At 37.5% G+C, this 26,853-nt stretch overlaps 1 protein-coding gene across 1 annotated transcript in view; it reads right to left on the bottom strand.

Moving 5' to 3' along the window:
* Positions 1-1,213: 1,213 nt before the first annotated feature.
* LOC131033173 (indole-3-acetaldehyde oxidase) overlaps positions 1,214-26,853 on the bottom strand; it is a 131,320-nt gene continuing 105,680 nt past the window's right edge. The window contains exons 3-6 of the mRNA XM_059207548.1: positions 4,704-4,799; positions 4,524-4,622; positions 1,746-1,935; positions 1,214-1,618 (exon numbers count right to left, since the gene is read on the bottom strand). Coding sequence (XP_059063531.1) covers positions 1,410-1,618; positions 1,746-1,935; positions 4,524-4,622; positions 4,704-4,799 — 594 coding nt within the window. The 3' untranslated portion in view covers positions 1,214-1,409. The remainder of the gene's footprint in view (positions 1,619-1,745; positions 1,936-4,523; positions 4,623-4,703; positions 4,800-26,853) is intronic.

Below are 26,853 nucleotides of genomic sequence, written 5' to 3'. Positions count from 1 at the left end.
ACTTCCTATCTGCATGAAAACAACTACATTAAATTTTGAACATTTTTTTTTTAAAAAGTGCACGACATGGATGACAGAGATATTTAACATGGGGAAATCATTCCTTAATGAAAAATCTGGAACTTGTTTTAATCTTTTTCGAACACTTTGTTATGAAATTAATTGAGATGTTATTCCGCATTTACAAACAATACCATAGTAGTGTTATCCTTTATTTATTGCCTATTTTCCTCCTTGGAAATGACCTTGTATGATGGTTGTGTATATATATTTTTCATCAATTATTTGTTTTGAACTATTGTAAATGGAAGACAACAGGATATTCTCATCTTCAAAGAGGCATCCTGACTGTGGCCCCCAGTTACTTCATATATTTTGGAGAAAGAGGAATTGTTTGCCTGCCTGAAACTGAATTATGTACTTGTCAAAGTTTCACCTTCAATTTATTTTCATGTTAATTTTCATGAGTTGCAACTACCTAACATTGGAAAGACATTTCACCATTTAACCTTTTGGAAATGTTTTAAAATTAGCACCTATTTCTTCATGTTTGGAGGTATAAGGGGTGCTGCTCCTGCCCATGCACCTTGCCCCTGCAAGGGGCAAATGAAACAAGGGAAAAAAAGACGTCCCGATTGGCATTTTTTTCAGTGTTGTGAAAAAAGTGTTGTATGTTTGTTGTCATCCAGGAATATTCCTGTCCTGAAAGGATATTGTTGCTATCAAACATAGGTACAGTTCATTGTCATCCATTGCAAGTCTTTGTCAGCAATTTTTTGGTATGGGTTCCTGGGTTGCAAGCTTGCAAATTTTGTTGGCTTAAGCTGAATCCTTCCACATATCACCATAACTCTCCACTGTATTCTTTCTAGCTTTCAATACAATTGGATAAATATCTATTCTGGGCATGTGATGATACTTCTATAATTTCTTTAATTTTTTCAATTATATGATTAATAGAAATAGTGTGATTCCTATTTTTGTTGATAAGAAAAGTATAATAAATGAGGAGATTGCAGTTATACTTGAGACTGTGGGGAATTAGGAGCTATCGTACCATGCCTTAAAAGTGAATAAATGTCTTTCAATCCTTGCACCAAACATGGTGTTCAATTTTTCCTGACACTGTATATTTAACTAGTATAGATATCTTAAATACATCTATCTAACAAAATGATATCAATTTTGAATTTTTGAGCCATTCATTTATTGAAAATTTATTTGATTATTAAATATCAATAGTTTGACATGTAAAAGGATCTCAAAATTAAGGTAAAAGTTAAGAGTTTTTGTTAACACATTCACACCATTACACTCCACCCTTTGGTGCCATTGTAGAATACATCTCAACATTAATAAGTATGTCCGAATAGATTGTAATTGTAAAATATGATTTCGGAATTATCATGCTATTGTTTAGTAGAAATGCACAAGCTCTTTAAATAAAGTTCTACGTTGTTGAGGGCACACAGAGATTTTATGACATCCATGGATGCAGGGGTGTCCATTCGGAAGTGTTTGTTGTTATCAGTTGGGAGCTCCTTGCGTGCTGCTCTTATAGCTTCTCTTATTGCACAATGAACAGATGCTGCTAGAAGCAAAGGTGGTTCACCAGAAGCTGTAACATAATTGTTCACGCACAAAATACCATGTTAAATAAATATCACCATATTAGAGAACAGAATCTATGTTGTACTCTACAAATAAAATGTTTCTATAGCGCTTAAGGAGACTTAAAAGCAAACCTTTTGAAGAGAGAATACGTTTTTGGTGAAAAGGGCTATTAAGTATCTCAACATTGAACTTTCGAGGTATGGTGTCAATTGTAGGAACTTTGTATGTCCATGTTCCATCAGATACAAGCTTTCCATTGTTGTCAACATGATGTTCCTCTGTCATGAAGAACCCAACTCCTTGCACAAAAGCACCTTCAATCTGCATCATGTACTCTCTTTCAAATATTAGACTATAAGTTGATCATATAAACTAACTTGTCATCTAAATCCTTCAAACTATGAGAATGCTGCATAGGAATGGAGAAGCTTTCAATAATTATGAATGAGACACTATTACTAAAAGGCATTCTAATATGGTCAAAAAATATTAGAAAGGGAAAACAAATTCTTTTACATTCCATCGTTGCATCCCATGCATTCATGAAGTGTTGATTTTGCCTTGTAGGTATTTTCCTTGTTTGCATGAGCTGCTACGAATGCATATTACTGTGGATTTGTGATTCAAGAATGACTACAAACTTTGTATATGAGGTATTTGTAATCAAGTTAAATTAAGATAAACTTATGACTCTTGTCACTGAATATTTGAGGAACCAATTGGATAATTAAACAAAATTCAAGAAAATACAATCAAGGGGTTTAAGAGACAACAACAAATAATTTCAAATTTACAAATAATCAGGAGGGTGAATGTGTTTACCAATCCTTAATTATGAATTGGTAGCATATATATGGTTCTGATTTTCTTCTTGATCGGTAAACAGAAAGCAATGTTTTAATATACCAGAAGTGCATAGTGCAGACTACACATGTTGATGCTAATACGTAACATAGTAGATCTGAAAATAAATTTGACTGTTATAACACATGTTTCTAGATCTAGGAGTAAAATAGATAAAAGAAAAGTTATACAGTAATATCAGCTCACCCTTGAATTCCTGATTTGATCACACTCTTGGTCTTGAATTTGGACAGCTTCCATTTTCATTCCTTGGAACAATTGCACATTTCTAATCTCAAAACAAGGAATTTTCCTAGTCTAGATGGTGGATTGCACATTCAGTTCCTATCCCGGACTTGGAATTCCTGACTCAACTTACCCATTCTCGGCCTAAGACTTAGTGAATTTCCTGATTCGATCTGTCCAACTCCAAGGACAAGGTATAGCACTCATTCATTTCAAGGATTGATCAACTGTTCTTTCCAGACTGACAAGACAAAACCTTCTTTAAGAGCTAGGAGACAAAACTATTGCCAAGCTATGCAAACTAAGCAAAAAAACACCTATGCTAACAAGCAAAAAGGGGGGTCTCCATTTGCAATGGGCTGTGTGTGTTTGCAACCCAACACATAGAAACATATACACATATATAATATATATCCATTATTAGGGTTACAATATCTATAACATCATTTCAAACACATTAGGGTGTGGGAGAAGAAGCATGATAGGTCCACCTTAAGCTATCCCACACTAAGCCCAAGAGTGGAACTTTGGTCCTTTTGGCCCCGATGGTAGGCAACATGGACATCCACTCGGGGTATCCTACCTAGTGGGGTGCTTGTACCTGCTTTCCCTATCCATGCCTCATCTCCTACGACTGATAGCCATCATAAAGTCAGAGAGAAGATTGTAATGGAGGTTCCTCAATTCTCCTATCTAAGCCCAAGGGTAGAAATTTGGCCTTCTTGGCCCTGGTGGCAGGCAACATAGACATCCACTCGGGGTATCCTACCTAGATGGCAATCCTCATGATTTCCCCCTTCCTTACACCTCCTTCCTTCTATACATGATGGGGGCTTACAAATAGATTTATTAATCGGACATATTCAATTTATATCCAATCATACATATATGTATATAAGAAATAAATATTGACGATTAATGCATAAGCTAGATATATACCACAAGAACTATTATTCAGATTATTAGATGCTGATTATAACAGGTCTGAATCAGATTAGTGAGAGTCTGATCCTAAGTATGTGTCTGCTGTTTACACGTTTCTGATTCTGATTATTGTTCCTTGTTCGCTGATTGCTGTGATTGGTTCTTAGTCGATGATCCACAAGATGTATTATTGAATGATGACAGATGATGCATTAGTCTAACTTGATGTTGTTTCAGTCTGATTATTGTTTGAGGACTCGGTCTGCTGGAAATGACTCCTTAGTGATTTCAATTATTCCTGATGCTTCCCTTCTACCATCCCATTCTCTCATCATATACCCTTCTCTTATTGTTGAGAAGTCATGTCATTTTGGGTGGAACCTTTTCTTGAAAGATGGTGTCCCTTTCTGAATCTTAATCGCTGTCTTTCCCTCATAACTAATTCACTGTCTTAATGAATCATTGTGTCTAATCAGTCCTTAACATGTTGTTTTCCCTGAACCACTTGCTGTTGTTGAGGAGCGAACTATGTGCACTCGATACCATTCAGACTTTCCCGATTTTATATTCATTTGCATTGGGATGCCCAGTCGGGGGCATGAAATGCTACCATTTATGTTTTTAATGGTTGAAATCTGACATTAGATAGGGGGAGACAATTTTCAAGTTGTTTAGAGAATCCTTAAAGAAAGAGATTTTTCAGTGACAACTTTTGCGCTATGCAAATTCGTAATCATTAACATATGATCAGAATTCTGTACAAACTACTCCAAATTTGTTCATTGCAGAAACATATTATTAAAAACATGAGAGACATAAAGCTTATTCTAATTTCAGACAAAGGAGACAGTTTAAAACTACTTGAATCAGAATAATTCAACATCCATTTACCCAACCTGTCCAAGGTCCACAGCAGGATTCAAGCTTCTTCCACAGTCATAAATGATATCTGTCCGAAGGATTGTAGTTGCTCCTGAAAGGAGATCAATCTCAACCTGCCAAACAAGTTTGACGATGAATACTTCTGTAATATTACAATTAATAATAAAAATCAGGAAGATAGTTTACATTCTCACCTCACTTGCTCCAGCGCCATAATTGAGATATTGTGATGCACTTGAATCAGGAACCCAATAAGTTTGTGCAGAAAGATCCACTGATTGGCTTTTAGCCTGTGAATGAGAAAAAACCTCAGGGTTTGTGTTCCACAATTATTTGAAGATTTTCAAACTATTACTCAAACTAATGCATGAAGTGGCAATACACATACTACTAGTACTAACATCTTCAACCTGTTTTTATAAAAAATTGTGATTTGAGCTTCAATTTTAACAAAGCTATTGACACGTTGAAGTATTTGATCTTTATTTGTAAAATATGTCAGTGCATTATGTGTACTTCATATTTAATCATTTAAGTTCAGAAAATAATAGTGTCATCAACAATTTGGTAGCATCTGTATCTAAATCCACCTAACACTATACAAAGTCCATGAATTTTTCCTTGCATTTGTGAATCTTTTATGAAGTGAAGGAGATTTTCTCCCGTTAAAATAAATAGATAGGGACTAGGAGAATCTACCTTGTGTACCCCTTTAAGTGGATGGAACCATTTACCAGTGTGTCCATTTACTGAAATTGGGAAGGTAGGAGTTGTGCATTTTTTGATCCAACTGATAACTTGATTGCTAAATCCAACAACCCCTAGAGCCTGAGTTGAAAAGGTCCATGTTTATCTATTAAAGGCCTTTGCAATGTCTAATTTAATCACGAGACTAGACTATGTTGAAACTTGGTTGAATGGAGGAGTTCTTGGACTATCATGATATTGTTTGTAATTTGTCTCCTTGGAACTAAAGCTGTTTGGTTTTAGAAATCATCTATAGTAACAGAGATCAACCCTCAGGTAGTTATTAGAGATAATCTTACAGACCATGTTTTAAAGAGCAATTGTTCTATAATGATCCATCAAATCCACTTTGGTAACATTTGGGTTTAAAGCTATAACTGTGGTATTAATTTGAGTTAACATTTTTTTTATTTCTTCTTGATTCCTCTTCCACCACAGTAGATATAATTTCATGTTTTTCCAAGAGAGTTGATAAAACATAGCTAAACAGCCATCTGAACTTGGGGATTTCTCTTTGTTAAAGGAGAATGTTTCCTTTCATTCTTCCACAATTTCCATCATGATTTGTTCACTATCCATATATATAATTGCCCAGGGAGATGTTTTAGAATTCTCCATTAGGATGGACTTGTGATAGGGAAGACCTTCACTTGATTTAGAAGTTGGCTGAAATATTCACTGGTATGATCAGTAATGTCTGGTTGTGTTAGTTCTCACCATGATTAACTAGAGGGAGTTTATATTCTATACAGGACCTAGAGGGGGCAAAATCATGGAAATTTGGCTAAGTAAAAATCAACCTTCCTTGAGCATGTATAAAGTTTTGCAGGCCTACCCTTGAATCCCGTCAATGCATATCTCTGTAGAACATAGATTTACTACTGAGAGTGGGAGGTGAATCAGTAGTAAATAAAATTTAAATCCTTATCCAACTAAGTCTTTTGATAAACTTATTAAAAACTTTTAATCCCAATTCTGAAATGAAAGCACCAAACTGAAATCTGAAAGAGACACTACACAATGACACCAATGCACAAGAGAATACGTGGAAACCCAAGATGGTAAAACCTGTAATGTCCCTACTTTGAAATATAATTTAATAATAAATAATAATAAAATTAAAATACAAAAGAATAAATATAAAAATTAAAATTAAAATATAAAAGAATATAATTAAATATAATTAAAGTTAATGTAAGGTCAAAAGGCATGAAATGATAAGTTGTGACTTCCTCAAATGTGAGATATAAAAGGGAGAAGAGAAACTCATTTGAGAGGGGAGAATTTGAAAAATGAGAAGTGCAAATCTTATTTAAATAAGAAGTGCAGATCTGATTATGAAAGGTTATGTCCCTTTCAAAGGGCAGAAATAATGAAGAGTTGCACTCTTTCAAAAGGTGCTAATGGTGAAAGGGTGTGTCTCTTGCCAAAGGGCATGCATGATGAAGAGGTGTGACCTCTCCCTCACATTGAGAGATATAAAGGAAAGGAATCAAAGCATCCAATAACATCACCATGGATTGATAAGATCAGAACTGTTATTAAGTTACAAGCACTAACATCTTTGTTCTTGGTGCTAACATCTTTGTTCTTGGTGGTATGCATGGGGATGAGCTAAGTATGTATGCTTAATATATGAAACCTAATAATGTTCTTATGCAGAATTAATAGTAATATTAATATGGACTGCAATATGTATGACAATCATACTTAATTTCATATATATTCATAATACATAGAAATTAGTATACTTATAGTCTAAATCATGTTATTACTATCAGTATTTAAGAAGATGGGAATGAGATGTTCCAAAAAGGGGCAGTCTAAATCCAAGCAATAGGTTAAGTTCCAAGATAGGGTGGGAATCGGCGATCCATAAGCCTTGAGGGTATAGACCCAAGATAGGTAAGGGCTTGGATTTGTAAACTTTGAGGGAACCTATTGTATTTGGTCTCTAAGCGCTTTGGTAACATACATAGAGCCTTCTCCCTTAAAACTGAAGTAGTAGCAAGGTCTGATATCTATATTAAAAACTATGAATAATGAAATTAATCATCTAATGAGGAAAATAAATAAGAACTTGTTAATAACTAATTGAAGAATATCAATCAATTTTAGTATATTGAAATAGATCAAGTAGGGGACATTACAAATGGTATCAGAGCTATGATCTTGCCATCCTATAGGGTAAAGATGAATCAATGAACCATTCTAGTTAATAAGAAGAAATATAACAATACGTGTATTCACGTGTATGCTCCGTGTTTGCATATATCCATTTGTATGCTTCGTGTTTTTCATGTGTATGCTCTATGTTTTTCATTCATATTGGTGGATTACTTAGTTTGAGAAAATTAAAATTTACATTGCTTGAGGAAAAGCAAATTTGGGAAGGGTGGACTGTAATGTCCCTACTTTGAAATATAATTTAATAATAAATAATAATAAAATTAAAATACAAAAGAATAAATATAAAAATTAAAATTAATATATAAAAGAATATAATTAAATATAATTAAAATTTGATTAAAGTTAATGAAAGGTCAAAAGGCATGACATGATAAGTTGTGACTTCCTCAAACGTGAGATATAAAAGGGATAAGAGAAACTCATTTGAGAGGGGGAGAATTTGAAAAATGAGAAGTACGGATCTGATTTAAAAAGTCTCAGAGCTATGGTCTTGCCATCCTGTAGGTAAAGATGAATCAATGAACCATTCTAGTTAATAAGAAGAAATATAACAATATGTGTATACTCCGTGTTTGCATATATCCATTTGTATGCTTCATGTTTTCTATGTGCATGTCTGTGTTTTTTATTCATATTGGTGGATGACTTAGTTCGAGAAAATTAAAATTTACATTGCTTGAGGAAAAGTAAATTTGGGAAGGATAAACTGTAATGTCCCTACTTTGAAATATAATTTAATAATAAATAATAATAAAATTAAAATACAAAAGAATAAATTTAAAAATTAAAATTAAAATATAAAAGAATATAATTAAATATAATTAAAGTTAATGAAGGATCAAAAGGCATGAAATGATAAGTTGTGACTTCCTCAAATGTGAGATATTAAAGGGAGAAGAAAAACTCATTTGAGAGGGGGAGAATTTGAAAAATGAGAAGTGCAGATCTAATTATGAAAGGTTATGTCCCTTTCAAAGGGCAAAAATAATGAAGAGTTGCACTCTTTCAAAAGGTGCTAATGGTGAAAGGGTGTGTCTCTTGCCAAAGGGCATGCATGATGAAGAGGTGTGACCTCTCCCTCACATTGAGAGATATAAAGGAAAGGAGGTAAAGCCTCCAATAACATCACCATGGATTGATAAGATCAGAACTGTTATTAAGTTACAAGCAGTAATATATTTGTTCTTGTGGTATGCATGGGGATAAGCTGAGTATGTATGCTTAATATATGAAACCTGATAATGTTCTTATGCAGAATTAATAGTAATATTAATATGGACTGCAATATGTATGACAGTCATACTTAATTTCATATATATTCATAATACATAAGAAAATGGTATACTTATAGTCTAAATCATGTTATTACTGTTAGTATTTAAGAAGATGGGAATGAGATGTTCCAAAGAGGGTCAGTCTAAATCCAAGCAATAGGTTAAGTCCCAAGATAGGGTGGGGATCAGCGACCCATAAGCCTTGAGGGGTATAGACCCAAGATAGGTAAGGGCTTGGATCTATAAACTTTGAGGGAACCTACTGTATTTGGTCTCTAAGCGCTTTGGTAACATACATAGACCCTTCTCCCTTAAAACTGAAGTAGTAGCAGGGTCTGATATCTATATTAAAAACTACGAATAATGAAATTAATTATCTAATGAGGAAAATAAATAAGAACTTGTTAATAACTAATTGAAGAATATCAATCAATTTTAGTATATTGAAATAGATCAAGTAGGGGACATTAAAAATGCATTACAAATGGTATCAGATCTATGATCTTGCCATCCTGTAGGGTAAAGATGAATCAATGAACCATTCTAGTTAATAAGAAGAAATCTAACAATAAGTGTATTCACGTGTATGCTCCATGTTTGCATATATCCATTTGTATGTTGGAGTAATGTTAACTCCAACTAAGGTTGACTTAGCACATGCAGCTTTTTGTTTCACTGCCTATTGTTCAGTTCTACCCATTATTTACGTAACAGTGCTCGTGCAAGCTGTTTGTAATAAGCTAACCTAAGACAACTATTGTTAGCACTTATGCTTCCTCAGATCTGCCTTCATTTCTTCAGATCTGTCTTTGTTTCCTCCATAATTTCTTCCTTGAAAGCAGTGGTTAACTTATTGTATAAATATGCATTCAGCATAATATAATTTGACACAATGAATTAATAGAATTTCATTCTCAACTTTTCTGTTTTTCTTCTCAATTTCTCCACAAGTTTTGTTTCTTGCTTTCTAGCTAGATTCTGTAGTTTTGTTATGCAGGAAATTCTACATTGTATGCTTCGTGTTGTCCATGTGTATGCTTTGTGTTTTTGATTCATATTGGTGGATGACTTAGTTTGAGAAAATTAAAATTTACATTGTTTGAGGACAAGCAAATTTGGGAAGGGTGGACTGTAATGTCCCTACTTTGAAATATATTCTAATAATAAATAATAATAAAATTAAAATACAAAAGAATAAATATAAAAAATTAAAATTAAAATATAAAAGAATATAATTAAATATAATTAAAGTTAATGAAGGGTCAAAAGGCATAAAATGATAAGTTTGTACTTCCTCAAACGTGAGATATTAAAGGGAGAAGAGAAACTCATTTGACAGAGGGAGAATTTGAAAAATGGGAAGTGCATCTGATTTAAATAAGAAGTGCAGATCTAATTATGAAAGGTTAAGTCCCTTTCAAAGGGCATAAATAATGAAGAGTTGCACTCTTTCAAAAGGTGCTAATGGTGAAAGGGTGTGTCTCTTGCCAAAGGGCATGCATGATGAAGAGGTGTGACCTCTCCCTCACATTGAGAGATAACACAAAGGAATCAAAACATCCAATAACATCACCATGGATTGATAAGATCAGAACTGTTATTAAGTTACAAGCAGTAACATCTTTGTTCTTGGTGGTATGCATGGGGATGAGATGAGTATGTATGCTTAATATATGAAACCTGATAATGTTCTTATGCAGAATTAATAGTAATATTAATATGGATTGTAATATGTATGACAGTCATACTTAATTTCATATATATTCATAATACATAAGAAATTAGTATACTTATAGTCTAAATCATGTTATTACTATCAGTATTTAAGAAGATGGGAATGAGATGTTCCAAAGAGGGGCAGTCTAAATCCAAGCAATAGGTTAAGTCCCAAGATAGGGTGGGGATCAGCGACCCATAAGCCTTGAAGGTATAGACCCAAGATAGGTAAGGCCTTGGATTTCTAAACTTTGAGGGAACCTATTGTATTTGGTCTCTAAGCGCTTTGGTAACTGTTGACGTGTCTAAAATCGCATCACTACGACTCCATCCGCCCAACGCAAAATATAATACTAAGAATTCTATCCTCTCTTGAAATAAGGAAATCCCTAGTGTTGTTTTTTAATTGATCAATGGGGATTACCTCAATGTTTCAGTTTTCAGGTCTTGACTGCAGGATAGCTTAGCAGTTTGATGTGTTTCACTGGAAACACAAAGGGGACTTAAGGTTAGATAGACGACTTCGAGCGAGTTGCCTAAAGTTTAATAGTCCTATATCATTTGATTTCACTTGGATTGATATTAGCTCAGCTTGACTGTATGGTTTCTTCTTGATAAAAAGGGAGAAAAAGGAAAGGGGGAAAAAGGAAAGGGGGAAAAAGGAAAAGAGATAGAGAATATCTAATTAATTTATCTAAGATAACATATTCAGGAAAACATACAGAAACCTCAAAAAACCAGATTTAACATTATCAGCTAATAAAGCACAATGTTGTAAAATCTAGTGCAATCTTCAAAGGGAGCTGAATTTTCATGCTACTAAACATAAATGCAAAATTTGACATCCATTCACTTGATGTTTAACAACCGAACTAAGCACACAAATGGGTTCAGACTAACCATGCAAGGGGAGTGACAATCAGCCGATCCTTAATGGTATGAACACCAAGGTTTCTATCAAATATTATCCTAAAAATACTATCTAAAAACAAAATGCACAACAAGAATATTAAATGGTGAAGAAGGATGTTGGAGTTGAGAAAATACAACACCACAGGAGCCCAAATGATCTCTGCAAGCTGAAAAACCTGTTACAAGGAGAAGCAAGGAAGCAAATCATAGAAGAAAGAAATACACAGAAAATATGCTCAAAAAGAGAGCTCAATATTTACAAAATGTGTAATGTAAAAAACTTCTTTTTCATACAATGAAAAGAAAGAAATCAACTTTTAATAGGTCAAGAAACCCTAAAAGGGAAAACCTAGGTTTGCACATAGTAATTAATAAAAGAATTAATTATTATGCACCTAAAGTTAGCTTAAGTGTAAAAGAGATAAAGAGAACTTAAATAATTAAACAAATATTTTTTAATTAATCAAGTAAATATCCGAATACTCTAACACCCCCCCTTAAGTTAAACTTAGGGAGAAACTAAAACCTAGAACAACTACTGAAAGCAAGAAAGATGGGTCCCGACAACAACGCCTGATCAGGTACTCAAATACAATGAAATCTCTATGAACTGGAGAAATAGAGAAAACCACGTGGGAACAAAACTCTACTCCAAAAAGAGATGGAAAAGAACACCATTGAAGCATGAAGAACCTGCAAACACTGTCGAAGAATAACTGCTGATCTGAAGAACCTCCATTGAAATAGAACATGACCAGGTAGAGAAGACTGTAATCTGTATGAGTGCCCTCAAATGACACTACTCGAATCAGATGGCAAACAAGGCAAACACTGAACTCGAAGATACAAATGGAATGAGAAACCAAAGTCTGAAGAGCTGATCAATCGAACCACGGAAGCATTCGAACCAACAAGACAAACCTCCCCATAATGCGGAAAAGGGAGAGGGAGAGGAACACCGAAAAGAACAGCCAAGAAGAACTGCATGATGAAGAACCAGGAACATCAAAGGTGCTGAGAAAAGTACATGGTGTCGTGGAAGGAACACTCACCGGAAAAAGGAAGATAGCAAACAACAGGCAAACATCAACCCCATCATGGCACTTTATCAATAGTGCATGTACAACAAGGCACAAGAGGTGCAAGATTCCAAGTAAACAATGCATGATGGCACTTTATCTCAGTGCGTTTGCATAATTACAATGCTACAATGATAAGAAGACTGGAAATAGAAACGAGAACCAAAATAGAGACATCCTACCCAAAGAAGAGATCTTAGGACCTGAAACAACCAAGATATCCACCAAAGTGCTGAAAAGCAAAAAACTAAATAAAATATGCATGGAGCAGAATCTGGAAATAAAACTCATGGCTAGAAAGTACACAGTACACTCTTTCCAAAAATATAAAATTTTCGAAAAACGGAGTTCGAATGCTCATTCTACGTCCCTTGGAGTGCAAAAAAGAGACCTCACTTTGACTGGAAAAAAACATAGTCAAACTGCAAAATTGGAAAAAATTACCAACATGACGAGGTCCGGCTCGGAACCAGCTTTCCGATGCCTATTCGTTTTCGAAAAAACGACTCCGTATGCCCAAGATATGGCCAAAAAACCAAACCCCCTTTCAAAACAAGAGGAAGGAGTAGTCTGGTGGTTGTTCGGCCGGAGGTGGCCAGGGAGCGGCACTCCAGTGGCGGGATGGTGGCTCCCCAGTGGCTGGGCGGTGGTGTCCGGGCGGCGGCCGAGCTTGGCGGCGGTTTCCGGCAATGCAGCTGGTGGTGGGAGGTGGCCGAAGCGGTTCCCGGCGGTGGCAGCTGCAGACGGCGGTTTCCGGCGGGCGGCAACGGTCGGAGGGAAGCGGCTGTGGGGAGACAGGACCAGCAGGAGTCAGTGGCGGAGCTGCGGGGAGCCAGGCTCTGAGCGCGGAGGAGGCAGGCGGCGAGCTGAGTGCGGGCGACGAGGGCTGGAGGGAGCTGCCGGTAGGGCTGTAGAGGCCGCCGGGGTCGGAAGGGAGCTGCCGTTGGGATTGGCAGGGGACCGGACTGACAGGTCTGATCGCCGTACGACGGCCAGACTGTCAGCCCGGTACCCTGCGCAATGCAAAACAAACCCCCCCCCAATTTTTTTTTTGTTTCTTTTTGCAAAAAATAAACAATCGCCTCTTTTTGATTTTTTTTCAACTTTTTTTTTAAGAAAATCAAATTTCGGCTTGCATATCGTAAAAGGCAAAAAAATAATTATTTTGAATTTTTTCTCGAACTGCGTGCCAGGGCCGTACGACCTAGATCTAAGAAAAAAAAACTCCCAGAGGCTCAGGAACCAAAATAGGTTGAATTTTATATGACCATAGAGGTTTTCGGGCTTTCTGAGCACGATGGTGAGGTCTGTTTAGGCCCAAAGTGCTCAGAAAAAAAGGCCAATCCCTAAGTACATAATTTTTTTTTTCTGAAAACCCAGATCTGCTTCCAAGCAAAAATTCTCAAAACAAGAACAGGTAGCTGCAGATCTAATGCTTTGATACCATGTTGGAGTTGAGAAAATACAACACCACAGGAGCCCAAATGATCTTTGCAAGCTGAGAAACCTGTTACAAGGAGAAGCAAGGAAGCAAATCACAGAACAAAGAAATACACAGAAAATATGCTAAAAAGAGAGAGCTCAATATTCACAAAATGTGTAATGTAAAAAACCTTCTTCTTCATACAATGAAAAAAAAGAGATCAACCTTTAATAGGTCAAGAAACCCTAAAAAGGAAAACCTAGGTTTGCACATAGTAATTAATAAAAGAATTAATTGTTATGCACCTAAAGTTAGCTTAAGTGTAAAAGAGATAAAGGGAACTTAAATAATTAAACAATAATTAATCAAGTAAATACCCGGATACTCTAACAAAGGAGACCATGCACTCACAAAGAAATGAAACAACTTTAATTTCCATTAATTCTGAATGAATTTTGCCAGAGTTTTAGCAACAATCTTAGACTTCTTACCAAAATAAGGGAAAACCAACCCCTTTAAAAAGAGCTTCAAAATTAGATGATTGGCCAAGATTAAAACAAAATAAGTGGCCCAGATTCATCCATACAACATAGTACCCATGCCCATAAATAGGAGACAAAATATCAACAACCACCAAAGGAGGAATAATAACTACCTAAAAAGGCAATTAATAACTACCAAAAAACAGCTCAAAAAGTGCACATGCACAGAGCTCAAAATTTACAACTGACTTGGCAATTAGAAATGAACTTTATGGCCAAAAAGTGCTTTTTATGATTTTAAAAGAATTCTGCACTTAATGAAAGCACTTTTTTCTTTCCTGCAGTAGACTCCTTTGTGATAAATTCGACCTCATCGTGCAGGTACTCTCCCCAGATATCCCGATCGGCTGCACGCTCTACCCGAACGTAGTCCTGAAATCTTAGACATAACTTGAATAGTTTGGTTGTTGGCAGCATAGAAGGATTAAACATTTTGTAATGAATACCCTGTAGGAGGCTATCTAAATTCTCCAACTCTTCCCTCCAGTATGACTTGTGATTTTCAAAGCATGATATGTCCGCTTGCAGCCCACCAACAAAATCTAGATCCTCCATGGAGTAGGTGACCCTGGGTTTAAGCCTGTCCTCCCACTGTGGTTGCACCTCATTATCTTCCATACTATTTTTCCAACCGGGAACCATTGATTTGAGGATCCTTTCACCAAGATCCTTCACATTTGATAAAGCATCATCGCACTTATCTTGCATTTTATTGATATTATCCTTCATGTCGTTCTTCATGCTGAGAGTCCAATACCATTCCTTGAAGGTATTGACATTATAAGGATTTAGGATAATATCAATAGTGGGGATTTGAGAGTAGGTCCAAAATAGAGCCCTACTGAGGGGCAATGCCTTGGCAATCGCCTCATGAGTGTTATAGCATTCCTTCCTTAGCTTACACATTTTGATAATAGTGGATTCCCTATGGAGGGCCATTTCGTGCAGATCCTTGAAGATTTGCTCTCCTCTTTCCTTAATGCTTTGAATCCATTCTCTGACGGCCTGGGCGATATCCCGTACTCCTTCGAACTCTGTTGTATTCCTTTGCGCCAATGCTGATTTGGGGACATGGGATTCAAGGGCATGATGCAACGGTCTCAGGAAGTGATCAATGTACCCCTAGGCCTGCTCAGCACGAACTCGGTACATGTTTCTCTCAACAGTTATCTTGTCGAGTTGCCTAAGCATATTTTGCACAGAGTCCTTGAACTCCTCCCTTTCTTGTTCTTTGGTGGCTCGCCCTATCAGGATGATTGTAATGCTATAATCGGCCAATACAATTTGATCTACTGACTTATCGACAGGCGGGGTAGCGATATGGATGGTGCGGTTCCTCTGCTCATCCTTGGTGATTCAGGAGTAGGTCTTGGGCTTTTTCTTCCCTTTGGACTTTGTTTCCCCTATGCGAGAAAAAATATCCTCCAAGTCGATAAGTGGCTTGGTGGCTGCCTTCCGTTGTGCACGAGCAACTAACCAGTCTTGAGGTGTGGTCTGCCTGGATGTTATGGCCAAATTTCCACTCTGCTCCTTAGAGGTTCAGCTAGTTCATTGAATATCTGCAATTGATCTGTCATAGGAGGAGCAGAGGTAGTATCCAGCCCTTTGCTTATAGCTGAGTTCTCCCCTACCTCACTGAACAACTGTCGGGTATCCCCATGTGATGGTTGCTCCTCAATTCTATCGAGCTCGTTGGTCTCATCCGCCTTTCGTTCTCCTTCGACGGTGGTGTCATCTTTGCCGGTACTATGCAGTTGTAATTCATGCCGATTCCCCTGGGTGAGTTCATGTACATCAACCTCTTGATTGGACGAAATTTCTCCTTCCTCAACTTGATTTTCAGGTTCACTAGAATCAATGATCCTCACCTCTATATTTAGCTCGTTTTGTGCTGGAGGATTATCAGCCTCGAATGCATCAACATTGCTCTGGGAGGGCGGAGCAGGTATATAATCAAGTTCAACTACATCATCATCGGAATTGGGGTCCTTGGATGATGAAGTGACCTCTGGCCTTCTAATAGGGATCTTCTCCCTTCTATTCCTTTTTGACGCCCGAGTCCCTCTATTAGCTCTGGCTTTCTTCCTCTTTTTCGGGTTTCTCGACCTCCTCTTTTGGTGCACTTGAGGTTCCCTCATCTTCCGAGGATTGAGAATCAAGACTACCCATCATATGGTATGTGAATTGAACTCCCTCATGGGTTAGTCTCTCAATCTGCTGGTATAACCATTGATCGGTGTACCTTCCCGAAGCTGTCATAACTACCTCGAAATCAATAATTGGATCCTGAGACCAATCAATGCCCGACAAGAGGTACCTTACCACCTCAAAATCCTAAACCTGTAAGCAATTGCCAGAATCTGCCACTTGATCCAGGACCCGACGGTATTCGTAAAGTTGCATTTTCTGCACACTTAACCTTGAATATTCACGCCGTTGGACCTCATAGTCATCAGAACAATTCTTCCAATAGTCTTCAATTGATTCCTTTGCTCTGTAACGCCTGCCATAGGCTCTTTTTGCCAAATTGTCATGATCAAAACATTTCCTTGGGAAATGTTCCAAAATGTTCCTGTAGGCCATAAGATGCTAATTCGACAAGTGACTCATCGACATGTGCTAAATTTTTTTAATGCACATCGAAGTTACCCAAAATCATAGGGAAGGTGAATCCGGACTGTTTCTTGTCTCTGAGTAAGCTGCCCGTTGGACATGCTTGCCTTGCAACTTCCAAAAGAATTACTTTGTTTGTTGGATAGCGTGGAAGTTGGAACGGAGCTCCCTCAAAGCCGGTTATCCGGATATAGGAGAACCTAGGGAATTGAATAAACCAGGCGCCGTACTTTTGTACCAAAATGGTAGCCTTCTCTGAGAGCCTTATGTGCAATCCCCCCTACATCAACCTAACTAGGCCCATTGTGAAGGCGTCATTGACTCGCTCATACTAACCAATTGCATAAGTAGGGTTGTTCTTTTCCCTCTGAGCTATATCATAGTAATGTAGCTAAGGATAGCAGTCGTACACCTTTACCTGATTGGGCCCGTTCCCGATTTCACCCTTCTTGATCAACCCCGTCAGTGGCTGGTGTCGGGCGAACATATAAACTAGGAAATAGGCATTGAGTGCCATGGTTATTAGTAACCAATGGGGTGTTTGGAAGCAATCAAATTCAGTGAAGACCCAAAAGGTTAGGTCATTGATCCTAGATCTCACTTGGTGGGATTGTGTGGAATATGTATTGAATTTCATTGAGCCTATCATGAGTATGATTGGTATACTGATATAGATGCAACATGTTCGGAGGAAGTCTATGATGGCATGGACACCATGATTGAAAAAATCAAAGTCATAATAGTGAAAAAAGAGAATATTCCTTCGCCTCAGAACATACATGTGCAACTATTCTTACTTAGAGGAGCGAAGCAAAGGATGAGAATCCTATAGCATTTACAAGTGCTCCCCTCAAAGATGCCGAATTAAGGTATCCCAATGTGGAAAAACAAGCCTATGCGCTAGTGAAAGCAATCAAGAAGTTCAGACACTATATTTTAAGGAGCAAAGTCTACGCAATTGTGCTTGATGCAGCTGTAAAGACTCTTCTCATGCAGAATGAATTAGGAGAAAGGAGAGGAAAGTGGGTCGCCACTATTCAAGAATATGAATTTGAGATACAACCAATGAAGCTAGTTCGAGGACAAGCTCTTGCGCAAACTCTAGCAGTAGAAGGGCCAAGACTGATTCAACAAGTGTATGAATTAGATGATCTCACACCAGATGAATGGTACAAGGATATTGTGACCTACCTGCTCAATCACTAGTGCCCCACACATATGACTCCCACACAAAAGAGAGCACTTAGATTAAAGAGTCAACACTACATGCTTCAAGGCTCAGTTTTATATAGAAGGAATCATGAAGGAATTTACTTGAGGTGTGTAGGCAAAGATGAAGCAAAACATATCATGGAACACTTTCACAACAAGTTTGGTACAGGACATGGAGCTGGCTTAGCTACGACACACCAAATACTGAGGGCTGGATGCTATTGGCCTACACTATTCAAAGACACTCATGAGCACATTAGAACATGTCACACCTGTCAAGTAGCAGCCTTTTGCGAGAAGAATCCAGCAATGCCATTGCAACCAGTGATAGAGGTTCGACCTTTCGCCGAATGGGGACTAGATTTTATTGGTATGATCAATCCACCTTCTTCGGCACAACACAGGTACATTCTGACTGCTACCGATTACTGTACTCGATGGACGAAAGCTCAAGCCTTAAAACTTTGCAATACTAAGGTTGTAATTAAGTTTGTGGAAGAAAATATCATAACCAGGTTTGGATGCCTGCATGCTTTGGTTTGTGACAATGGTCCTGCTTTCACATCTTTAAGATTTTCCAATTGGGCTTTTGAATATGGAATAACACTTAAATTTTCATCTAATTATTACCTACAGGGCAACAGTCTAGCGGAATCCACAAACAAGAACCTGTTGAGCATGATCAATAAGCTGTTAGAAAGAAACTCCAAGGATTGGCACACCTAGCTAAGATTCACTCTTTGGGCGGATCGAACCCAAACCAAGAATTCCTTGGGGACTTCTTATTTTTTGGTTTATGGACAAGAGCCTATTTTTCTAGTGCAACTAAAGATCCCAACATTGTGATTTATTCAGGAATACATGGAAGGTGAAGACAGAATACAAGCCCGTTTGACACAACTTATGAATTTGGAGGAAAGAAGAGACACAACATTGGAAAACTCTACCAAGCACCAAGGCGTGGTGAAAAGGTGGTTCGATAGACAAGCAAAGATCAAAGCGTTTAGAGTTTCCGATCTTGTGCTATACTAGGATAAGGCCCATGAGAAGAAAGGAGAACACGATAAATTTGATAAACTTTGGAAGGGTCCTTATCAGATCTTAGAGATCTTGGGGGAGAATGCCTTCAAACTTAAGACCTTAACGGGAGAGGATATCCTACTACCTATCAATGGACAATTCTTCAAACACTACTTTCAATCATGAACCCCTAGAGGTCTACCTTATACATAGTTAGTCTAGGTTTCCCGCTTGGTTTGCCTTTGTCTGGTTGTTTGTGTCCTTATCCGTGTATTGGTGTGTTCGAGTCTAGTTTGTTTAGGTTTGCCTTAATCCCAGTTTGTTTTTGTTTAGATTGGTTTGGTTTGTTTTAGGCTTGTTTTTTGTTAGTTTTAGTTTGCTTTTTAGGTTTTGTTTTGCCTTTGGGGTATCCATTAAGAGAAGGGTGAATGTGTCAATTATACACCCTGGTGCCCTCCCACTTCCATTCTAGTATATTTCTTGAGTAAACATTCATGATGATCTTTTAATCTTAGGTCGTTCTTTCTCAATGACATCATTAGTTTAGAATTTGTACACGACATGGAAGAAATCACTTAATGTATCTTGATGCTGATATCCTATGATTATTATATTTTTTCACATTAATTAAACTCCGAGATGTTATGGATTTCAGGTGAAGCTGTGGTTAGTGAAAAATCCAAAATTTGGCTTCAGCGCCACCGCAATCCTCAAACCCTAGTAAGCTTCATTGCTTACAAGCCAAAGGAATTGACGGAATATGAAAAGAAAAGAAAGCAATATCAAAAAAGAGAAGATGAGATGAAAGAAAAGAAAAAAATCAAGAGAAAAAGAAAAAATGAAGGAAAATGAAATATCAAAATTGGCTAATGGGAACATGCGAGTAACTCCATCGGGGCTATGGACGCCCGACTAGCAATGGAGCAATATTCGTGAGATTGCGACAATAACCTCGTCGGGGCTATAGACGTCCAATTGGCAGCAGGGCTCTATCCAGGATGCTTATGAAGTAGAGATAAACTATGTAGCTAATCACAAGGGAACTTGGATATCATAATGTGCTTGTTGAGAGGAAATGAACTCAATTGCACACACAAATAATCAAAGACTAAGTATCTTGATATACTTTGAGATTTTTCTCTTGTTTGTGTACACTCTCTAACCCTTTGATTCGTTGGATTGAATTCTTTGTAGGTTCCGAGAGATGGATTGAATTTTATTTTTGAAATGTTCAGGAACATTTTCTCAATGGAGTTGCCAGATGTTGTGACCACATCACACATCGCCCCATCAAGATGGGGACCTCCTTTTTTTAGGTTTTGCCCTCTCTAGGATTGTTTTCTCTCTCTATGCTCTTTTCTAGTGAATGAGTGGAGTAGATTGTCAAGTAAAGTTAGATGAAAGAGTCAAGTCCAGAGTTAGTCATGAGGTTGCCTACATTGCCCCAATTTGAGAACTAAGCCTCCATCAAGAATTGTCATTGCATTGAAATTCACCTAAGTACCTTGACCCATACCTTGTTCAGGCTTTAGAGCGAGCTTTTGTTTTAGGTCCCATCCTTTTGAAGGTCACAGAGCAAATTTCTTATATAGGTATTCTTAGGGGGCTGAATTGATGATGCTTTCACATGGAGAAGTTGGAAAACCTTAGATGATGTGAAAGGAAATGGTAAGTTTCATGTCCTTAGGTCTTGTCCTTAGGAAGGGCATAGAGTGAGTTTCATCTATCAAACCTTGTCCTTACCAAGGACGGTGAGCCAAATTCTCTTATCTTGATTTTGTCCTTGAGCGAAACCCTCACATCTTGACTTTGTCCTTACCAAGGACGGTGAGCGAACTTCTTCACTTAGTTTGCATCAGCTTGGAACAAATGCTTCTTGTAGGGCCTGTCTTTCCAAGGGACATAAAGCGAATTCACCTCTTGAAGCTTGACCTTGGAAGGGTTTTAGAGTGAAATTTCCCATATAGGTCATGTCCTTACTAAGAACATTGGGCGAGGTCGTTCTCCTTGCTGATGGTTGACCGAACTTAGAAAGTGTCTTGGAGTGAGTTTTGTTATGCTTTGTCCTTACCTTGGTTTTAGAGCGAAATTAATCATTTGATTATGTCCTTAGAAGGGCCCAAGAGCGAATTTGAGTTTGTCCTTAGGAAGGACTGTTAGAGCATAATGTTATTAGGGGTCACATCCTAATAATATTTATATATAATGTTCTAATATAAGGTTAGAAAACTTTATATATTACATGCTTTATAAGCATATCCCATTTGAAATGATTATAATCTTATAAATATTAGATTATTTATTATTTATGAATGGGGGTTATTGAAAAGGTGTGACTAGTGAAGTCACCCTTCCTCCTATATTTAAGGAGGTTCTCTCTCATTTGAGAGTTGTGTGAATTTGGAGCTTTGTGGTGAGTTGTATCACTATGCACAAGAGGTATTATTGGCCATGTGGAAGTATTGGAGGAGTATCCTCAGGTTCATGTCTATTTTATGATAGACTATATTTGTAAGTGTTTTAATTAAATGATACTTTATGGGGGTTTTTTACCCAAAAGGGTTTTCCCCATGTATATCTTGTGTAATGTGTACATTTATGCATGTATGCTTCTTATTTCATTTACTTTATAATCTTGTTTATAATGATTAGTATCCTAAGATCCTAATTTCTAACAAGGACACAAAGTGAAATGCATTATAGGTCTTGTCCTCTCAAAGGCCGACCAGCAAAATTTTATTATAGGTCATGTCCTTAGGCCGGTCAGGGAGCGAAAATTTCATATGAGTCTTGTCCTTGGGAAAGACGATGAGCAAATTTCTTCATATTGGTCTTGTCCTCTCAAAGTACGATCAGCGAGCTTCATATAGGTCTTGTCCTTGGGAAGGACAGAGAGCGAAATTGATCATTTAGGCCTGTCTTTAGCAAAGACATAGAGTGAAGTCACCATCTTGGGCGAATTACATGTACCTTGCTTGAGATCTAAGGCGAAATTCCACAAGGTAAACATTTTAGCACCAAAATTAATTCAAATTTCAAGTTGATGGAAAGGAGAATGTGCTTAACCAAGTTGGTCAGCATTAGGAAGGGGAATTTACATTTTTTATTTTCACTATATCAAGTTGGCCTTGTATCCAAGAGACATATCTCTACCCTAGGTCGCATATATAAAGAGAGCTCATAAGATCATTTCAACATCAAATTAAAAACATTATCTTTTCCATCAACGAATTTTGTATGTAGGTAGGATAGTACTTCTAGAAGTGGCAAGACAATTATTAGCATGTACCAGATCCTTGAGGTACAAACATGGAGTTGTCATCACTAATTTGATAAACTTATAAGGCACTGAGAGGGGGGGGTGAATCAGTGCAAGCAAATATGAATCTGATCACCAACTTAAACAACTTAAAACTTAACAAGCATAAGAGGAATATCACCACATAAGCTAAGGCCCAATAAAACAAATTCCACATAACACGAGATTTATACGAGGAAACTCAAAAGGGAAAAACCACAGTGGGAGTTAATACCCACAAGATTCACTATCTACAAAATAGAAATCTTGACCGGTTAAGGTCTTACAAATATGCTCGGTTAGGAGCAGACCCTATTAGGAGTCACCCGGTTAAGGATTTAATATGATGAGCCCTGTTAGGAGCTTTGACCTATTAGGATCAACCTCGCAAGAGGATTTAAGACTCTGATATAGAGCCACCCTGTTAGGGGATTTACAATGTAAGGCCTGTTAGGACCTACCCGGTTAGGGAATTTTACTGCTGCAAACTGTTAGGAAAACAACAGTCAAATGATCTTCATGTAACACCTCTGTGTCTGATAAGATCCACTTCAGATCCTCAAAACTTCAACAACACATCAATACAGAGCTTCACTAATCACCACACAATCAGAATCTCAATATTCGCCTTTGATTTCATACTCTTACATACACACCGACTTGATACCTCATCACACTTTTATAAACATCTTAGTCGGCTACAACCTTGGAACAATTTCCTAGGTTCAATGAATCTAGACAAACTAACATTGCACACCGAACTTATGTCGGCCACCAACATAACAAACCTAAAATAAAACAAAATCTATGTCGGTTTACCGATTTAAGTGACTTTATCACTACCGGTTAAGTGTTCTTCCAGAATGCCTGCTCTGTACATCAAATCTCGCTTGTTCAGTTGAATCTGCCAATGCGGTCATGAACATAGCTCCAAATACCTTTCTCCATCATTACTTAAAAACTGCATCATCCAACTCTTTATGAATCACTTGTACTGGTTGCCGAAATGCAACTCTGTTCCTGTTTACTGGTTGAGGACCTATTTACCGGTTCTTTGTTAAACTGTCTTCTGTACCGGTTATTCCTTACCAGTTGACTTCCAAGACTTAGATGACAGCAAAAACATTGTTGCCCTTCAATGACAACAAAAGACTTAGTCATCAAACATGAATCTCAATCTCTTCATCACATTCACCAATCAATCATTTACCGATTGCATATCACCAACAGTCTTTGCCAGTTCACTCAAATGCCAACATTCTCCCCCTTTGGCATTGATGGCAACACTTAGGAAAATTTTTGTCAACTAAGTGTGCAAAAACAAAAATTGACTTCATGACATATACTCCCCCTTAGCAATTACATGCTACTACAAAATTTTGACTCTCTACTAATTCTCCCTTTACTTTTACATACATAATTTTGACTGACAACTATTACTCCCCCTTTGACAACAATGCCAAACAAAGAAGTAAATACATGTTACATCAAAATGTGCATCAAAATTGCATTAGCATTTATGAATGTCTTTACAATGCAATCTTAGAAAAAGCATCACTAAAATGAGACTTTAATTGTTTCAAATCATTATGCTATGTCTCCAAAATAATTCTGGTAATCTCCACATGTGTCTTTATCTGTCTAGCAAGCTCCTCCATGGCATCTATGGTACTCATCTACGGTGTTGCAAGGATAGCTTTAGATTCTTTGTAAGCTCTCTGCAAGATTTCAACCTTCGGTATTAGCTGTGTCTGTAATTCCTGCAATGATCTGATCCTCTTAACCTGTTCATTTTCATAAGCTTTCAGCTTATGTTGAAGTTCAACAACCAATCTCCGGTTTCAAGTGCCTCTTTTAAATAGTCCTTACTGACAGTAAGAGCAACTTTCCCTTTATCAATTTTAATCATTAAGTGCTCTGTTCTCTTCTTCTTGTAATCTTTCTCAACACTGACATAAGCTGCATCCTCAAATGATTTCATTTGCTCTTCGACATCAAAAACAAGTTGTCCAAGCTTATCAATAGGAGTAACAAAATTATCTGTAGCAGTCTCCAATAGGAGACTCGACAAAATCTCAACAACATTGTTTATTGTTTCTGCCTCCTTCTGTTGTTCTTTCATCCTCTTCTTCTTGGCCCGGGATTGCATGACAGTTGCAATCTCCATCAACTCAGTTGAGCTCAAATTGTCCATGTCTAGTGGTCCTTTGATGCTTATAGCATCATCATCATCATCATCTTCATCTACAATTTTCTTTTTGGAATCAAGTGACAAAGGTGTCACTTTAGGCACAGTATCCTCTGTTTTCTTTTCTTTAGTTTTCTCTTCTACCTTGTCCTCTTTCTTTTCTTCTATCTTCTTTTCCTTTTCAGTTTCCTATACCGGTGGGTGTTGTGTATCAATAGTTTGAGTTACTACCAGTGGCCCCTCATCCTTCTTTTCTTCTTGTCCTTGTTCTTGTTCATGTTGCTCAGACATTTGAACATCAACATCCTGTACATCTACATTGTCAGTAGCATCAGCATCATCATTATTACCGGTATCAACATCATAAGGGATAATCACAGGTTCAGTTTGTGTGTTCACCGGTTGATCACCCATTACAATTTTATCAAGTTGAAAGTCACTGATATCAACATTGTCCGAAATCTCTTCTGTCTCACACTTCTCTAGTTGCTCTTCCTCTTCGAGAATCAAACCCAGTAGCTTCTTCAATATCAGCTCAGTTTCCATGTGAACTAATTGGGTCTCACCAATTAACAGTCAGTTGTGCGTTGCACACGCTCCCTATCGCCGATAGGGTCCTCTTTCCTTTTTTTGGGCCTTTTCGCCTTCGCTCTGTTGAGTTCTGCGCTGAGTGTCTTGTGTCCTTTTAAGCGAGCCCGTAATCAGTCCATGGGACGATGATGTTATGAACGGAAGAACCTGTGAATCCGTGACATCAGTTGAGCCTTCAGGAATGAAAATTCCAAGAGATCGTTTAAGCTTGTGAAATCACCTGAGATAGGCATGGGATGATAGAAACTGGCCAAATCCCCCCAAATAATAGATAAAGCGTCTGAAGGTCACATGAAGACCCAAAACGCCGATTTTCGTAAGAGGATATAGGAGAGATAAGATGTAATGTCCCCACTTTAGCAATTGACCAAGCATATGTGCGTTAGCCTAGTTCTACATGGTCCTGAGGGCTAACGAAGGGTTTAAAGGGATCCTGGAGTGTTTTGGCCTAGTCATTTCCAGTTCAAGCCAAAACGGAGTTGATTTACTTAGTTTCAGGCCTACTTACTATTTTTAGTAAGTCAACAGGACACAACGGAGGCTAGTTTTGGTGATTGGATTCGATACTCCTTGGCGAGAGCTTTCCGACGAGTTATCAGTCGCGCTATTCGGAGTCTGATTGCTAGTATATTTTAATGCCTGAAGTGTTATTAAAGTAACATTTAATTTAATTGTAAAATATTAAAGTGTTACTTTAATATTTATTTTATGGGGATGTGTGTAAATCAAAGGGGCATCCAAGGGAGACATAAGTGAATATTTTAATATGTTTTATATTGCACATGTTTTATCCCACATTGCTTAAGTGAGTTGGGTCGACCTTTGGAGAAAGAATAAAAGGAAGCTTTTGTGGCTTGCAGATCCTTTCTTGGCATTAGAGGACGTCTATCCTCTCATGTAACATTCTAGACGTCACTCCCTTGGGGTTTGGCCTTTGGAATCCATTGCTTTCAGCTTCATGAACAGGCAGATTGGGTGCATTCTGGGTGCATTTCCAACTACAGGCAACAACACTATTTGGGTGTATTTCCAGCTACGGGCCACAACACTATTTACGTGGTACTATTCACATGGGCACTATTCATGTGGCACTATTCATGCGACACTATTCATGCGGCACTATTCACTCGACACTATTCATGTAGCACTATTCATGTCATTGTAGCAGCAAGATTGGAAAACATTTGATGGAGCATTATTGCTGGAGTATTTAGTGAGTTAAAAAAATCTGCTATGTATTTGATTAATTCTGAAAATAATATCATATCAGCAGTAGTTCAATTTCCAGTTGCATATTATTGTAGTTTCATTCTTGTTTATATTCTGTGATTTCAATTCCATGTAAAACAAACCAACATTTCATTTCTGGAGCCATAAGGGAATTTAAAACATTAAACGGAGAAATAAGGAGTTGGATGCAAACTGTTTGATAAAATTCCTAGCAGCAGTTGGTATGGTTTTTGGGCATTCCGGGGTGTCCATTACAGTGGTATCAGAGCTTGTTTTTCTTGCCATCCTGTGAGGGTTTCATGCGTCCAA

Source organism: Cryptomeria japonica, chromosome 6 (genome assembly GCF_030272615.1).
Source record: "Cryptomeria japonica chromosome 6, Sugi_1.0, whole genome shotgun sequence".
NCBI lineage: Eukaryota > Viridiplantae > Streptophyta > Pinopsida > Cupressales > Cupressaceae > Cryptomeria > Cryptomeria japonica.
Note: the sequence above shows the minus strand (reverse complement) of the source record. Positions and strands in the feature narration are given on the sequence as shown.